This window comes from Endocarpon pusillum (assembly GCF_000464535.1).
Source record: "Endocarpon pusillum Z07020 unplaced genomic scaffold scaffold189, whole genome shotgun sequence".
Classification (NCBI taxonomy): Eukaryota; Fungi; Ascomycota; class Eurotiomycetes; order Verrucariales; family Verrucariaceae; genus Endocarpon; species Endocarpon pusillum.
The window spans coordinates 261,560-278,729 of NW_006916093.1; the positions used below are offsets into that span (position 1 = coordinate 261,560).

At 48.0% G+C, this 17,170-nt stretch overlaps 6 protein-coding genes across 6 annotated transcripts; 1 reads left to right on the forward strand and 5 right to left on the reverse strand.

Moving 5' to 3' along the window:
- Positions 1-410: 410 nt before the first annotated feature.
- EPUS_03059 (uncharacterized protein) lies at positions 411-2,199 on the reverse strand (the record flags this gene model as incomplete). Its single annotated transcript, XM_007803001.1, has 2 exons — positions 411-2,035; positions 2,082-2,199. 2 exons carry the CDS (start codon positions 2,197-2,199, stop codon positions 411-413), a joined length of 1,743 nt encoding a protein of 580 aa, XP_007801192.1.
- Positions 2,200-3,045: 846 nt separating this feature from the next.
- EPUS_03060 (uncharacterized protein) lies at positions 3,046-5,182 on the reverse strand (the record flags this gene model as incomplete). Its single annotated transcript, XM_007803002.1, has 3 exons — positions 3,046-3,156; positions 3,208-4,870; positions 4,923-5,182. The coding sequence occupies 3 exons, from the start codon at positions 5,180-5,182 to the stop codon at positions 3,046-3,048; spliced, it is 2,034 nt and encodes a 677-aa protein (XP_007801193.1).
- A 673-nt stretch (positions 5,183-5,855) lies between these two features.
- EPUS_03061 (uncharacterized protein) lies at positions 5,856-6,944 on the reverse strand (the record flags this gene model as incomplete). Its single annotated transcript, XM_007803003.1, has 1 exon — positions 5,856-6,944. The coding sequence occupies one exon, from the start codon at positions 6,942-6,944 to the stop codon at positions 5,856-5,858; it is 1,089 nt and encodes a 362-aa protein (XP_007801194.1).
- A 640-nt stretch (positions 6,945-7,584) lies between these two features.
- Positions 7,585-8,387, reverse strand: EPUS_03062 (uncharacterized protein; the record flags this gene model as incomplete). Its single annotated transcript, XM_007803004.1, has 2 exons — positions 7,585-8,088; positions 8,139-8,387. 2 exons carry the CDS (start codon positions 8,385-8,387, stop codon positions 7,585-7,587), a joined length of 753 nt encoding a protein of 250 aa, XP_007801195.1.
- Positions 8,388-9,438: 1,051 nt separating this feature from the next.
- On the reverse strand, positions 9,439-11,287 carry EPUS_03063 (uncharacterized protein; the record flags this gene model as incomplete). The annotated part of the gene is made up of 3 exons (XM_007803005.1): positions 9,439-10,254; positions 10,309-11,097; positions 11,168-11,287. The coding sequence occupies 3 exons, from the start codon at positions 11,285-11,287 to the stop codon at positions 9,439-9,441; spliced, it is 1,725 nt and encodes a 574-aa protein (XP_007801196.1).
- A 584-nt stretch (positions 11,288-11,871) lies between these two features.
- EPUS_03064 (uncharacterized protein) lies at positions 11,872-12,876 on the forward strand (the record flags this gene model as incomplete). Its single annotated transcript, XM_007803006.1, has 3 exons — positions 11,872-11,932; positions 11,993-12,076; positions 12,209-12,876. 3 exons carry the CDS (start codon positions 11,872-11,874, stop codon positions 12,874-12,876), a joined length of 813 nt encoding a protein of 270 aa, XP_007801197.1.
- Positions 12,877-17,170: the final 4,294 nt, after the last annotated feature.

The window sequence follows — 17,170 nt, forward strand, 5'->3', positions numbered from 1 at the left end:
GTATTCGAATCCTCTCGACGGATTGGTCTGGCGACCTCGTTGCTGTATAGAAATTATTCTGGAGTTTGTGGAAGATGCAGAGGCAGCCTGTCGGCGCGGCAGCGATTGGTTCATGAGCAGGCGGGGAGCCAGCCAAGCAACACAACCACTCCATGCGCGTTTCTAGATACAAATTTCCTCTTAACGTGAAGTCTCTAGGGACAGGGTGAGCTGCAAATACTAGCACGCTGACATACCACGCCACACAGAAAGCACAATTGCTGCCGTCAATTATGCACATCTTGTGGAAGCCTTGAGAGGTCTATGTACTCTTGTTCAACATTTCTACACAATCTATGCACGCCTCCATGCTCTCATCCGCTGCGAACCCAACCACTACATCTATATCTCTTGCGTTGCGCTCATCCTGCTCAAATTGGCAGATCTCGCTCAGTCTCTTCCTGCGTTGGCGGTGTCACCTGATCTACCCTCTCGCCGCTCTTCATGTGACACAACTGCTCGTTCTCTTTCTCTGTAAGACTTCGGTCTGGTTGGCTGAGGCTCTCTGCAGGAGTATTTTGCTGTGTACTCAATGTGCTGACAAAGTTAATCGGCCTGCTCGGCTCACCAGTAGGGCCCTGCAAATCGTTGTCATTCTTTGGCATCACTTTCGAACCTCTCAATCTGAAAGCTATTTTAGGAGGTGGATCTTGAGGATCTCGCTGCTGCTGGAGCCTACCGGGTTGGTGTCGAGATGCAGAACCCGAGTAGTCTCGGAGATCAATGTTTCGAGATTCTGTGTTCTCCGTGCTTGCGCTCAATGCCAATGATATTGATCGGGGAATGTGGTAGCCAAGCTTTCCGACAGGAACTGATAGACCATGCACTACAATACTGCAGATGGCAAGGAACCAGATCACGACCATCATAACATCCTTCAGCCTCGCAGCATCCTCCCTTACCTCGCCATGATATGTCACTTGCTCTAGAAAGTCGATACTGACATAGAGATAGAAAATAGCCGAGACTCCGATTGGTCCGAAAAATCCAACAAAGAGCGCTTGTCGAAGGTGTTCGATCTGCCAAATCTTCTTGTGCAGTATCAAGATAGTGGGTATCCGGCGGAACAGAAGAATCAATACTCCGAGGAAGACCAGTCTATAGAGCGGTATCACATCGTTGACCCTGAAGGACACCCAAGGGCAGACAGCGCCATACCAGATGAAGACGGAGACATTCAGCAGCATGTCGATGGTGGGTTGCAACGAATCATCGAGGGTCTCGAGTCGGAACCAGTCATCCCAGGTAAAGACATTGCCGGCCACGAAGCATGCCAGGACGTCGTCAGATCCGATCATGCCACACGTCCCGGTAATGAAGAGCGCCAAGGTGATTGCAAAGACCAAGAAGCTCTCTCGATCGACAAATCTGTGATCTTCTGCGAAATGAAGAAGCTCCTTGGCTATCCAGCCAACAGTAATACCATAAATAATGCTCAGGACGATGGTGTATCCCCACGTCTCTCCGAACCAATAACCGATGGCTTTACCTGTGCTGCCTGTTTGCCCTAGACCGCCATCACCGTTATACTTGATCAGATACAAGGCCAGGAAGAGGAAAGGATATCCCAGTCCATCGTTGGCACCAGATTCTGCAATGATGATCTTCTGCAAATCCTTTGGAATATTTTTATCTGCAAACTTGCCTTTGACGATCGAATTCGAAAGAACTGGATCCGTGGGTGTGACACACGCGCCACATGCCAATGCATGCAGGAATGGAAGATTAGGGACCATGGCGAAGATGAGTAGGCTGGCACACAGCCACATGGCAACCATAACTGGACCTAGCAAGAGAGACAAGGTTTTCCATTCTCGCAAGAGATACCTGCTTGGTAATTGAACTCCAGCAAGAACAAGCTGTACACCCAGAACGAGACGAGAGAAGTACAACGTGATGTAGGTAAGATTTTCCTCGCTGCCAAGGGCATATTCCACAGGTCGGATCAAGTTTGTGGCGTGAGGACCGAAAGTGATGCCAGCCACTAGAGAGATCACTAGGGGGCCGTTAGATTCGTAAAAGGTATTGACATGTGAACCTACGAGCTTCGGAGAGATAAAATCGTTCCTTGAAAAGATAAGAAACGAGGCCAAATACCGTGATGAAGCCGCCTAGTACAGCAGTGATGATGTTGAAATGTGTGAGCACGATAGTAGGCATGTTAGCCCTCCTTTACTATGTCGAGTAGCCCGATATATAAAGAGGTTGGGGCGTTGGTGATGTTTTCCGCTGATGACCATGTGAGAGCGATCAAAACCGCCGAGCAGCTTGTTGGGCGTGTTGTTATTGTGCTGTGAGTGAGATGCAGTGGTATGCGTTAGACCCGCCTGGCAACATGTCCAGTGTGATCAGGCAAGATACGACACGATACGAAACGATGCTGAACGAAGATCCTTCTGTACTCCAGGAGAGAACTGAGCAAGAAAATTTCACAGTGGCATGAAAATAATTGCTTGTGTGGATGCAAGCATGCAATGGTGGGGAACAAGCATCTTTGCTGGGTCAGCCAAAAACGTGCTCTGACAGCACTAGCGCTCTCTGCACTGCCTGGTGGCGGAAATGAAAGTATTCACCCTCGATAGATCTGGAGGAAAAGTGTCTGATTTCGAATAGCTGTTGAGCGCTCGTGATGATCACAAGCCACGCCGCATGCAGTGGACCCATTCAACGCCATCGTCAAAGCCCTTGCCAAGAGTTGAGAAAGCAATATCCAACTGAATTCCATGGATTCCTCACGCCATACAAGTACAAGTCTGGCTTGATAGCCTCAATCCTTTATCTCCCATTGAATGCTCGCTGTTGTTGAATAACGCCGTTGTCTCATCATGTTATAGCCGTCAGAAGTCGATAGTTAGGCTGTGTGTGCTGAAGTATGGATGCTTCGGGCAACACCTATCAACTCAGGTTGTTAAGGTCAGTACAAAGCAACAGAGCCAAATGTGCGAATGCGACATGGTAAAAAACTCCAGAATTCCAGGATTGGTCGCAGTGATAAGAATTGTGTTCTCAATATGGTTGGGGATTAGTGGCTCGCCTCAATTCGAAATCTGGAACGTAATCGAACCAATCTGTCGAAGGATTGTAGCGATACGCCTTGAAGTCGACACCGTATGGTTTCTGCAACGAATGTCAGTCTTGGAAGGATCAGCAATGCAAGACACCACTCACTGGCTCAAGCATGTACACCACTCCAAGGGGTACGTCGAGGTCTGAAATATCTTCCCTGCCCAACCCTTTGAAGTAAGCTAGAAGAACTCGAGTGATACTCCTATGCCCGACCAGCAGAACATGGTCTGTCATCCTCTCAACCTCGATGATAACCTTCTGTAGTCTGTTAATGATGTCGAGGTAACCTTCTCCTCCAGGCCCTGGATATCGGTAATGCAACTTGTCAAGCTTTCTCAAAGCATATTGGTCAGCGAACTTGGTCTTGACCTCCTCATAAGTCATGCCTTCCATATCGCCGGCATTGAGCTCATCTAGCATGCGCATCTGTTTGATGTCGAAATCGTCCTCCGAAAAGAACTGGACAGTTTCGATGCTGCGTTTGAGCATAGATGTCCAAACACAAAAGTTCTTCTCTTGCCCAGTCGACTGCCGGGTGTACTCAGGATTTGGCGGTGTGGTGTCACCAGGGCGTGGTGGCCAATGACAGTTTTGTTGCTTCTCGACCTGCCTCTGCTCCCAAGCAGCTCGCTCTTCGGTAATAAATCTAGTCAGAGCCTTTGCGTATCGGACGCCAGCTGGGCTAAGAGAGCTGTCACCACCAATTTTCCCATGCACATTGTCCATGCTCTCGCCATGCCTCGTTAACCAAATCTGTCGTGGAGCTAGGTTGAAGTTGAGCAGATATGTGGATAGAATGATTTGTAGAAAACCCCGGATCTGATGAGATACAACCTTGCGACCCACGTCGATCATCTGCAAGTATGGCATGCTGTGGCGCTCCTCGTACTCTCCGAGCGGGACATACTTTTTTTCGTACATCTTCACTCGTTTCTTGAAGTCTGCAAGTGCCTCCACAGGATCTTTGTCCTTGTAATCAGGACCCGAAAGCTTGAGACGCATGTTTGACTCTAGCAGATTCTCATCAAAACAGAGCGATTCAAGAAACAGAACATTCAGTTCGGAGCCAGTGCGCTCTCGGATATGAGTCATGATGGTCTTTCGTCTCTCGAGTGTTGAATTTGTTGCATCCAGAATACCGACCGAACCACCTTGGTTGAGGACATAGTCAAGCAGCTCGTCAAGTGTCTCGAGTGCGACTTGCTCACGAATCTGGGAAGCCCTAGCATTCTCAGGGTCGAAGAAGTTGGCGTCTTGATCCATGTGCTCCGGCGCTGGAAGTGTATGCTTGGGTTGACTGGGTATATGTTGCGCGTGCTGTTCAACCTCTTCGAAAACGTTCCCCTGCACCTCTCCATTGACCATGATTTGTGTGGTGATGGCTGGGGGTGGGAGCAGATCGTTATGGTCAATTATGCTGGATGGACGTCCCCGAGCTAGACTTAGCCGACGAACAGAAGCTCGAAGCTTTCCTTCCAAGCTAGCATCGGTTTGGGTTTGACCTCCACCTGCGGCCATTCTGCGTAGATTGCCCACATTGAAGATCTTGCAGTCATGCTGCATCCAGTTGAGGTATCTCGCAATTTTCTTCACAATGTAGCTTTTTCCCCGTGCCGGAAGTCCAACCATGACAAGGACAAGCTTGCTACCAACATCTCGCTGCGCTATTCGGCCGTCGGGAGAAACTTTGGATCTTGTGAGACCGGGTATGTCGAGTGTGGTAGCACGGGATTTAGGTGTTCCGGTTTTGCTGACACTAGGATGACTGCAAAATGTTAGCACATACTGTTGCAGGGTCAAAGCCTCCTGAACCATACATCTGAGGACTGCTTGGAGCGGTTGAAAGAGGTGTGTCATTGAGAGCGTGTCCGATGCCATTTGTTGGACTGAGGAACTGCTGAGAAGGGATGGGTTTGTTTTCTCTTTGAGGCTGGTTGCCAATGTTTCTGTTAGGAATTGTCTTGGGAGGGCCCATCATGCTTGAAAGCTTCTGGTATGAATCGTGGTGATCAAGAGGAGGGAGGTCGTCGGAAGCTGGAGAGGTGCTGGCGCTACTGAGGATGGCACTTTTGGCCATGTTGGAGAGTTGGCTCTGCCGGCGCACCGGCGAGCTGGTTGCGCCAGCAGAGCAGCTTCTGTCGCGACCACTTTCGAGCAGAGGCATACAGAAGCAAAGAACAGTAAGAGGTAATCGTGAATCGAATTTCTGGCATCTATGGCGCCAAAGATACGGTTCCGCAGACGAGGTTGCTTGACTGCTTCCAATCTTGGGTACGGGAAATTATTTAGGCAAACTTGGGGCTAGATTAGGATAATGCCGAACGTAAACAAGGGTCCGAACGGTGAAACACAAACTGCTTTGCATATGACGCTGCCCAACCAAACCTAAATTCAAGGGCCAAAGGCAGGGGAGTTCAGTACTACGTAAGCTTACGTAGTAGTACTGAAGTGACAAACAGTCGAACGCCGGGGAACACCAACTAGTACGGAAGGATACTTTCCAAGGGAACGGCCACGGAGGTCTCAGGTTTGTTAATTAAAACAATATATTAAATTCCAGGATGAGACTGTTTTGTGCAGGAAACGATGAGGAATTGTCTAGGTTGTCTTCACCATGCCAGGTACTTAACCCTTTTGGAGGTTATGGAAGGGGTCGAATGGAGCCAACCAAAGGGCACATCTAGGTGCATGGCGCCTCCCCAGATGCCACCACCATGACCCCTACTGACTTTCCTGTCCTCGTATTAGTATCACTGCTTGTCTAAAGCCTTATCATCGCCTTGCGACTCGTTGATCTCTTTCTGCGCTTTTTTCTGCTTTTCCGCCCTGTCCATTGCAGCTTTGGCCAGAATCTCACGACGGGTCAGTCCCTCCGATCCATGTGAGACTTGATCCGAGCCCAGCACAAACTCTCCGCCTGTCCAACCACCAGCATCCAAGTGCTGCCCTCCATCAGTATAGCCATCATCGCCCGGATTATAAAACTCGTCTTCACTCAATTTATGGCCTCCATGCTGCCAATCACCTTTCTCCACCTCTTTTTCGATTTGCCCCGTCAGATCCCAGAAGTTGCGATCGTGTTCACCAAAGACATTGTGGGCGAGTTCGTGACACAGAGTTTTGCGAATAACCTTGTAGTCTCTATAACCGTCATAACGATCTGTGCGCAATCTCAACTCGATAACCTCGCCACGATTCCTATTTAGTCCTAATGTCCGTGACTCCTGTGTGGTGTGCTCGGCTGGATCCATCTCGGTCAAAAGACCAACGGAGAACTTGTGAGCCCTCATAGCGGCTTTAATGCCAGGATCGCCTGCTAGTCGCTCAAGAAATCGATGCGACCGCTCCGGGTTCAGAAGATAGGGTAGCGGGCGGATAGAGTGAAAGGTATAGGTACTTTCTTCCTGGATTTTCTTCCAATCTCGGTGCTTGGTGGCTTTGGGTGCAGCTCTTTCAGCGGCAAGTCGGTTCCCGGATCGGACACGGACCTTGGTAATGCTGTTATTGAGGTCAGAAATCTCCTTCTCCGTACTTCCCAGAAGCGTGATCTTTGTCTTGGGTGTGTAGATAGCGGAGACCTGAGTGTTTGGAAACGGAGGTTTGAGGATGCCTGGTTTCGGTGTAATCATGATCTTCTGCTTCTGGGGTTCGATCGAGAGCATCTCAGCAAGTGAAGATGAAAGTTGTGAGATTGTTATGTTTGGCGGTGCCTGGACCGTAAATTGCTTGCTATGGAAATAGACATGAATCTCCATCAACGGACCATCATCTTCATGGTTGATCTGACCTGTTATTGAATCTCTCGGGTTGCTTTCATTTACGTCCTCCGCAGGTTCCATCTTCGAGGTCAGTGATTTGCATCTATCCACGGGGTAAAGATTTGGCGATAATTGTCAGAGAATCTCGAGAGACACCAGAATCTCACAGCAAAGCTCATTTTGAGCGGAGTGGCAATGCTCATTCGACCACGTTCTGCCTGATTCAATTGGTAATCAAGATCAATTCTAATCTAGTAGCTGCGGCGTCATCATTGCCAAGCTTTGATCATCCTCCACTACTACTAACTTACTAGTAGTAGTTATGTACATGCGTGTGCCACGCACAACTTGCACTAACTTAGTATTCGACCTGAACGAGAACATAACTCCATTCGCTGCTACTACTACGACGATTCGAAACAAGTTATCTTGTGGCAGTAGAGGGAAATCCATGAAGGTCACATTATATATTCCAGGCTCGGCTCGGCTTCCTCGAGTACAACTGGGTCTGTGGCTTTCGCTGTCCATAAACCATTTTTGTAGGAAGACCCTCCCCATTTAAAACCTCCTGCTCCAAGCTCAACCTGCGCCAGCCAATGCTTCGCTAACGATTGAATGATATCAACATCGGAAATGCAGGGTATTCGCGTGTGCTATCATGAAATGAGTACGAGAATTTCCTTGCGTTATCTTGCTTCTCCAGATATAGGAATCCATTCTTTCACGTCTTCATGCCACCGATGTCTGTACCCGTGTCAGCATTTAGCCCATGGAAACCGTGGGCCACATCGTACCCCTCATGGGTCGTATTCACCAAAGCTTGCGCCGCGTACTCTTGCACCAATATCTGATCATATGCATAAGGTATTCGCGCCCTGACTCCTTCAAATATGCTCTCTCTCATCGGATACAGATCTCGGATACGATAATCGTGGAAGTTCTTGCAGCTCCAGATCCCGGGCTTCTCTTCTGGATGTACCTCGCTCAGACCCGTTATATCGATGTAAAGCCCATTTGTGGTATCTATCCATCTTGCATCGATAATGTTTGCGCCATCACCAGGATCGCGCTGTTTCGACCATGGGTTTACATCAAGAAGGTATGTGCGTCGATATTCCTTGTCATCCGATACGTAATCATGTGTTGTCCGATTGCAATTCTCCGCCATGTACATTAAGGTTGCGCCAGAGACTTGGGTGTCGACGTCCCAATCCCATGGTAGAATCTATGTCGGAATCAGCTGACCACCTGATAAACACTGTCATACTTGCTGACCTTTCCATTCCACCACCAACCTAACAGTGTGCCATGTGCGATCCAGGTCTCCAGGCCTAGCTTCCGAAAAGTTGTGAGGTATGCTCTGACCATATGCGTGAGGGTTTCCGTTCGCTCGTCCAGAGAGACCAAGCCATGAAAATAGCGAGTGTCGTAATGCCCAAGGCGGTCGTCTTCGCCTGGTTCATGGCCCCCGGGTTCATGAAAGTACTTGTTCTGGTCGGCTTCGTTCGAGGGAGGGGTAGGCATGGGCTCGGGCGTGGTATTTGGAGGTGAGCTGCTCGAACTAGGTTGTGGATGGGTAAAAGTAACAGACGAGAAGAGGCTCACAATTAGTAGGCAGCGAGAAAAGATACGAAGCATTATTGACAAGGAAAACACGGTGGGCTGAGCTCAACTCTCATGTTGAGAGAAGTATTCTGGCTTATGTTGCAGTAAGAGCGTAAGTACGGAGTATGGATCCGCTGTTTGCCAGACTTGGGAAATGGACTGCGGCATGGGAGAATCGGGCTGAGGTGTGTTGGCCGACCTTGCCAACCTGATCCCACCGCATTGGCAACGGCAGAAGCCAATCGTGAGAGAAAGGCACTGCATAAGTGGGTCTAGCGTTGAAGCTGCTCGCGTGCTCACTTTCCCTATTAAGGAGCCGAAAGAGCCGAGGACCCCAGATCCACCGACCCACTTTTCATTACGCAAAATATACTATACTAGGATATAAAATGCAGCAATACATACCTCGTGAATACATTCCTCTCCGGAACACTTTGAGTGGGCCATCTACGACAGTGCATCTCAGTCATGAGGAACGGGTCAACTATTTTGTACGGTTGGAAAGGGAGCAAGCTGCCCCACTCCGAGCGTAGATAAGCCAAATGCTTGGCGTCAGTTACCGCTCCAACTTGAAACACGAAGCCTTGGCAGTAAAGAGAAATTGGATGTTATTCAACTGCATACAACAGAATTGCCAGAGGGCTGTGTGGTACTTGGCATCAAGGATCTCGTTCATACACGATCTATGTGCTAGCAAGACAGAAAATAAGGCACCTGTCTCACCAACGACTAAAATCCCGCTGCACACAAATCCCGGTAGTAAAATGATTTCTTGGCCCCTTTTGCTGCATCATGGCACGTCAGTGCTTTGGTCTTCTCTGCTACTACTAATTAAAGACGTTATTCCTTAGGTATCCGTTGCGCACTCTGTGAGACATCAATAGCCCCTCATGTTCCCATGAGCATCGTTCGACAAGCTGATTCGGCTTTTGATGCACAGGGGCATACAAACCAGTTCTTTCTCATACGGTCAATCAATCCGCTCAAACCAAATCATCCCCTTTTCTATATCCCAGTCCCACACTCCATCTGTCCTCTTGTCACCCTTGCCTCTTCTCTGCTTTGCTTCCTCAGCATCAGCAACGTCTGGCTCGAGCTCAATTCCCAGTCGCCTGACGGCCCCCTGGGGTTCAAGCTTGAACACTGCCCTCACACGGGTCTCCAGCACACCTTCATCGCCGTACTGATACCGATCTGGGTTTTGCTTGAACTCCAGTGGCGGATACGAGTTGACGAAGCTGGCAAGGAACCACTCGTCTGAGACGTGGGTAAGATCTGCAGCCCAGCGCCATGTGTGGGGGGACGGAGAGAGGCGGAGGAAATGATCCGTGACTTGACCAGCGCTGTCGCTCAGTTCGGCGAGTTTATAGTTTGCATCACGGCTTCGAACACTGATTGTTACTTCACCATAGCCTGCATTCGAGTACTTCCCAGCATGATCCTGCATGGATATACGCAAAGGCCTGACGCTGCCAGTAAAGGGCCCAAAGAGTCTCTTCTGGGATATTTGTAGCGGCAGCGTCTTCAAAAGTGCCTCTTCTTGAGCAATGTGTTCCTTCTTCAGATCAAACCGAGCTGAACGATCAATACCAAGCAAGTTGTCCACTATCTCATACACTAATAGTTGACCAACCTGAGTAGCGGTTGGGGCCCCGTTTCCAAGTGTAATGATTCCAAGCTCGAGTTTGGGAACATATACCATCTCCGCCCTGAAGCCGTAAAGTGCACCCGGATGACGGTATATCTCAACTGGCCCACCGCCGCCACGTGCGTAGATTTCATGGAACTAGCCTAGAGTGTATGAAGGCTGTCCTATCCTTATAGGAGACTGGTCACTTACAGTTGGAAACACTTCGGAGTTAATCAGTGTATGAGCCTGACGAAGAGCTCGGTGGCCCAAAGGGGGAATAGGTTCTGATTGTTGCAGCATGCAATGGAGGTATTTGGCATAATCAACGACCGAACTAATCATTGTGCCAGCTCCCGATACATGTGACAGGTTCATGTAGGGCTCTTCGACAAAATGACCAGCTTGATTGTCACCAGTCAGAAATCGACAGCCATATTCATCTGCAGCCACCCATCGATAACCTGTGGCCAGCTGTACATTATGTCCCTTGCTTGCTTTGACATATTGCAATGCATGCTCCAAGGTGAAGAAAGTGCTAGCCATATCCAGTGGAGTCCAAATGTTTTGACGCAAAAAATCTCCTAACCACATGCCAGTGACTTTCTCGATAGCGTTGCTGACTGCTGTATACATAATATTCTGGTACCGCCATTCCACCCTCGGCTCGGCAACCATGGGCAGGTGCCGCAAGAGCCTGATCGTATCTTTCATATTTGTTCCTACTTGACCATACGCCATGTCGCACCCTGGGTAACCTGTGCGATGGGACAAAGCGTCCTTGACGGTAACGTGATTAGTCGCCCACTCATCTGCAAGCACAAAGTCTTCTGGGGTAATATGAGATATGGGTGTACTCCAGTCCACACCACCATATTTAGATGGCTCAGATGCGATGATGGAATACGCTGCAGCGGTAAAGGATTTGGTGGTACTTCCAGTGTAGAAAAGTGTTTCAGGGGTCACGGCTGTTTTTGATTCAATATTTGCAAAGCCATAACCCTGAAAACAGCATCAGTAGTGAGTAAATACGGATTGATCTGGCATTGCGGGAATCATTCTGGAATCATACTTTTGCATACGTAGTGCCTTTGTGGACAACGGCAATAGACAGTCCAGGACAATGATAAAACTTCAGTGCCTGCTCGACAATGGCATCGAAGTGAGCATCAAAGAAGATGGATGACCCCATTGCATAGACTTCTGGTACCAAAGAAATGTATGTTATTGAAGACAGTGAATAAAAATTGGACAATAAGCAGGTAACAGCATGGATATTGCAGACCGTTATTCATGGCTATCAGAGAGAAATACACAAGAGCAGACTGGAACGCGGGATAATACCCCGTTGGTGTTTGTACTCCGTACAGGATGATAAAGTGGCACCAGGTTACTGCGGGATTTTGCTGTAGCCAAGAACCACTAGGGGGCAGAAGGACCCACGTCGAAGTAAGGTACGTGTGTCAGCGGCCTGGATAGTATCTACGAGTATCGCTGAAGTATGCATAGCTTAATCCTAAATAGAGGATCGAGAGCTAACACACAATGACGAAGTAGAAAACAATGATCAAGAAGCCTCATTGGTGGATAAAGCTGTTCGTGGAATGACTAGTAGTACTCCGTAGCATTTGGTAATTACAGGTTGGTTAGCGTGGCCACTAGGGATAAGATACACAGTACGGAGCAACCGGCACCGAACTCTGCTACAGCTGCCCAACTCTTCGGACAATTCCCCACCTCTAAACCCACCGTCCTGCGAGCGAGGAATTGCCCAAGATGCTGATACAGGAATCGTATGTCGATGTGCCTACCAAAGCTGGGGGAGATGGCACGATGCGTACGCCATCCTCTGCCCTCAACACCAGGTCAATTGCCGCAGACTGAGACAGCGTCAAAGGCATCTTCCTCTTCCATCCATCAATACCAGGCTATCCTAAGGCCAAGTTTCCTGGAGTAGTGGTGTTCAGCGAGATCTATCAAGGTAAGAAAGGGAGACGACGCTTACCTCTTCCTCTGGGCGGACAAACACGATGCTCTTTTTGCACAAGAAATTTTTAATTGCAAAAGCCTTCCTACATTCCCTTCCAACCCATGTTAACTAAAGTTCCCCCAGTAACTGGCCCTGTCTCCCGCTTCTCTCGCCTCCTAGCCGGCAGCGGCTACATCGTTGCAGCCCCCTCGTCCTACCACGAATTCATCGGTCCGGAACCCCTCGCTTACGACGTCCCAGGCACCGACGCCGGCAACGAGTATAAAATCACGAAAACTCTATCTGCCTACGACGAAGATGCCGACCTCGCAATCGATACCCTCCTCGAATTGCCGACCTGCACAGGTAGAATAGGTGCTACAGGAATGTGCTTAGGTGGCCATCTCGCATACCGCTGCGCTTTCTCTCCTCACATAAAAGCAGCAGTCTGCTATTTCGCTACGGACATTCATTCTCACTCCCTTGGTGCTGGGAAATCCGATGATTCTCTGCAGCGCACCAAGGATATTCGTGGAGAGTTGGTCATGATCTTTGGGAAACGCGATAATCATGTCCCGGGCGAGGGAAGGGATCTGATCCGCAAGACACTGCATGAGGCGGGAGTGGAGTTCAGTTTCTATGAGATTGCTGGTGCTCAGCATGCTTTTATCCGCGATGAGCTGAGTAAGGGGAGGTACGACCCGAGGGTTAGTGGAGTGTGTTGGGCCATGCTGGAGGAATTATTTGACAGAAGGTTAAAGATTGACCTGGGTGAGGAGGCTGAGAAGGAGAAAGTGGAAGATATTTGTTGAATTTTGGATGTGATCCAGATGAGGAGCACAAAAAGTGGTCAGTAGCAGGCTCTGAGCTGCGAATCGCACTTCTTATTGGAGGGTACATCCGGCTTTCTATCTTCATCTCAACCTCACTCCTGCTCTCAATTATCTCGTGCCTGCAAGAAAGACTACCTCGCGTCAGTTCCATTCCCGGCTCAAATCTGATCCTTCCTTCCGCTTCACTTTCAAATATCTCAAGCAATCCTCCTCCTCACACCACCTTCTCACCCACCACAACCGGACTAACCCTCCCTGCTGACCCAGCTTCCCAATATCCATCCCTCCCCTTCGTCTTCGCCGCCATAACCGTCAATTTCCTGAGCCATAAATAATCTTCTACGCTCTTCCAGCCACCCAGAGTAATGAGCTGCTTTTGCACCTCCGATCCTCCTGAATTAGCAGCAGCAGCAGCACTACCTTGTCGTCGATCTTCACTCCCGTCAAAATCGCGATATTTGATGTCGTCTAGGAGGAAGTGTAGTAAATGCTGCTACAATACCCCTTCTCCTTCCCACCCTCCGCCACAGGAAAAGGCCCCGTGAAGCGCTGGAAGCATACCATCTGATTTTCCATATCGATCCTATGTCTACCTCTATCTTCGACGTTTATAGCTGCTTTCTTACTACATGGATTAATGCTGGGTGCTCTAGCAGCGGTAGTATTCCTCTATCAACCAGCGCCACGACAAGCAGAAGAAAATTTACTTGTCGATGGTGATTAGGAGGAGAAGGTGCATGAATCAGGGCTATCGTGAAGGGTAGTGAGACCGGTTACTAAAATCAGAATTGTGCAAGTTATTGTGAAAGAGATCATCACAGCAACAATGATAATCAAATAGCATCCGATGTAGAGCTTCTGATTGGCTACTGAGTTTTTGGAGGAGTAGAGATCGTTCGGCCTGTAAGCATCAAAGGACAAAATGACACTCCATATCTCCATCAATTGAGATTCATGGTTTAAGAAAGCAGGGTGATGTGTTCTGATTTAATAAAACTTTATATTAGTTATTATGAAATAATTCTAACAAATCAGCTTTGTGGCGCAGCGGAAGCGCGCCGGGCTCATAACCCGGAGGGTATGGACATAACACAGTACTTTCCTGTTGACTCAGGCTAATCATAATAGACTCTGGATCGAAACCAGACAAAGCTACTCTTTATTTTTGTTTTTCAGAACCGATTTATTTTGCTTAAATTCCTACCATAGCCGGCGGTGAAGTTGACAGGATGGCAGAGCTTTATCAGCTGTTCTCCTGTTCAGTGCAGAGGGCAAGCCTGCGCAGTTCATCTACAAGCGTGTTGATATTTTTGATTTATTTTCGTCTCATTCGAGTGACAAGCCAATAGGTAAAGCCTTTGCCTTCCTTTTTGCAGCTTAACTGGATGTCTAGCACTCAAACTTGACAGGATCTGTTGGCTGGCATGTATATACAAGTGTTTTGATCTGAGGGCTTGTTGCACAGAGAATAAATTAAATGGAAATATCATCGCCTTCCTCAAGCTCTATTACTGGATGGTAGATTGCAAATCGAAGGTTTCTCATACGGAACGGTGCTTTACCACCGGATGGACGAACGTTTGCTCCACTGCGAAATACCCCTTGAGACCTCTCCTCACTACCAATAGTCTGGAAAGCGGACTTGAACAAACGCTCAGAGCTGCAATATTCCTATTTTACTTATATCGCTTGATTTTTGGGTGGGTGTTGAATAGGAGTTATGTGGATGGGGTGTTCACTCTTCTTGCACTAAGATGCTACCAGAGCAGACATCAAACTCTCGACCATTGTATTGCATGTATGATCAATTCAAGCTAATCTTCCGAAATGTAAAGGCTGCGAAGCAACCATAAGCTTTGCCTTGTTAATTACCTTGGTGTTATTCAGCATTATTGTTTGGATGGTGTGGTCCTTCTTTGGACTGTGAATACCTCCGGTAAAGCAAAGGCCATTTCGTCCGGATACTGCCGCTGTGTTGGTGTATTCCACATACGGTGCGGGTAGACGTAATGCTTGTATACTGTATCAGTAGGAAGCCATCGAATGCCCCAGGCTAAGCACATTGGGAATAATTGGTGCTGGCGTGAAGCTCTGAGTTCATTCTCGAGCTTTCCAGCTACCATACCACGTTCTTTCTTGCCTCGACGTGCTCAGGCAAGGCTGGGATATTGACTTTATGGTTCTTGAGGTAGCGCACGTTGACGGTATCAAGCGCTGTCGTACGAGGTTGTGTATTTTGTACGTTGGTTGTATTGCGAAGACAGAGTATCTGTAGATGAGGTTAAGGAGTTTGCTGACTGGCGAATGTGTCGAAATATTCGGCCTAGAATCATACATATCAACCATGTCCTAAACGGACAAAGGGTTCCTGTTCGAACCCCCGAGAATGACATGAGTGGTTAGTATGATAAGAGAAACGCATAACAGGCAAATCGGGGAAGAAACGTAGTCAAGTCGGGATCTTACTTGGCCATCTCCAACCTCGGTAAGTGCAGGTAGGCAGAACACCTGCGTGAGAGGTACGGATACACTTTCAAACACAAAAGATCAAGATTACATCTGCTAGAAGCGTGTCATAATTTTTGAGGATCTACTCCCTATCCGAGCAATTAAAAATGATCACTTCTTTTCTCAGTGAATTAAAAATATACACCCAACAACTTTGCTTTCACTAGATATTATTTGACTGTCACGCAAACTAGACGACAATCATCCCTAAATAGTGGTAAAAGCACTTTGTGCCCACCAAGATGGATTAAGAGGCTGCAAGAAACAAGCGACTTGGAATTTCGTGGTGTCCCCACATTAATGATCGCTTTTCCAGCATTCGATCGAAAAAAGTAATGGTGAGGCTGTGTGAGCTGCGGATGAAACATTTCGAGGTGGCCCTAAACGAAGTTTTGGGTTTGGAGGCCGTTGGGAGCGGCTGTGCATTTGCGAATCCCATGCATCTGAACCCACACAAATCACTTGCAGGAAGTGATTGGCTTACCTGCAGAACACTCCAAGCTGAGATGACCTGGATCACCGGCCTAGGCAACACCCCCTCATTCGCAACAGAAATTTCTTGGCGTTTTAGGTCTAAGAGTACATTTCTGTCCTGAGCATTGCTGGTGTTACTTGGGGATGAAATTAAGTAAAGTAGCTGTGACAGACGTTATGTAAACAAATATTGCTGAGTTCTGGCCATTCAACCTATCTCTGTGTTGGTTTTGATAAACATTTGTGGAATGGCAGCGAGCTAAAATTGGTGGCTTGAAAATTTGGTAGGAACAGAGCTATCGGCATACTACGTACTCGGTGCCGCCGAAAAGTGCGTCCCTTTCTATACAGGTTTAGACTCTTGGCGTTATCCTTCCTGAACCTTATGCATCGACCCTCACCAGTAAATCAACTATAGACATATCTTAACAAGATACATAGGGGATACTGTCAAAGTTTGAGCCAAATTTATCATGTCAGTAGATTATGGGAGGATGGAGTCTGTTCCATAGCCATTCCCAATTGGAGCTTGGCACTCATGCACACTATGCTATATAGGGAGAGATCTGTTACGCCATGACCCACTTATCGGCGGCACCGAGTAATATGTGGTGGATAAGGAAGTGTTGCACAAGTCAGTTAGTCAGGTTAGGTGGAACTTCGTGATCCTGCTGCATGAATGCTGTAGATGGCCAATTAGCGGCCTGTGGAAAGTAATTGTGGTATCATCGGCAGCTAGCAATGCAACCGGTGTCAGAAAGCTGACGTGGTTGGATGCTGAATTTTAGAGCTCGAAAGTTCTGCACCAGCTGAAAAGGAAGCACATCCATGGCTCAATTGAATACGAGGTGCCGCCCAGAAGTAATGAGATACTGCATTGGGATTAGTTTGATACAAGCTTCTCGTACTACATATTACGCTATCTCATGTATTAGTACACCAGAATCCTTAGTGTTTTGGTATTAATTACGTCTTTTATACACCACTCAAATTGTATATTTCTCATCCACGAAAGTTGTTATTACCCTCACGCTGCACACAGAGCTCCAAACGATCTATAAATATGTACAGAGATAGCTATAGCAACGAGAGAGAGCAAATTCAGCTCCAAACGAGAGACTCTACGGCCTCTGATTGGTCGAATACCCTGGTCTACACGCTATACCCTCTAGGGCGAAATCTCATTACTTCTGGGCGGCACCTCGTACATGTGATGGGCCAGCAGCTAGTTCTTAATACGATAACATAGCATTATCATTCGTCGCTTTAAAGCTTATTCGTTATGCCTCCA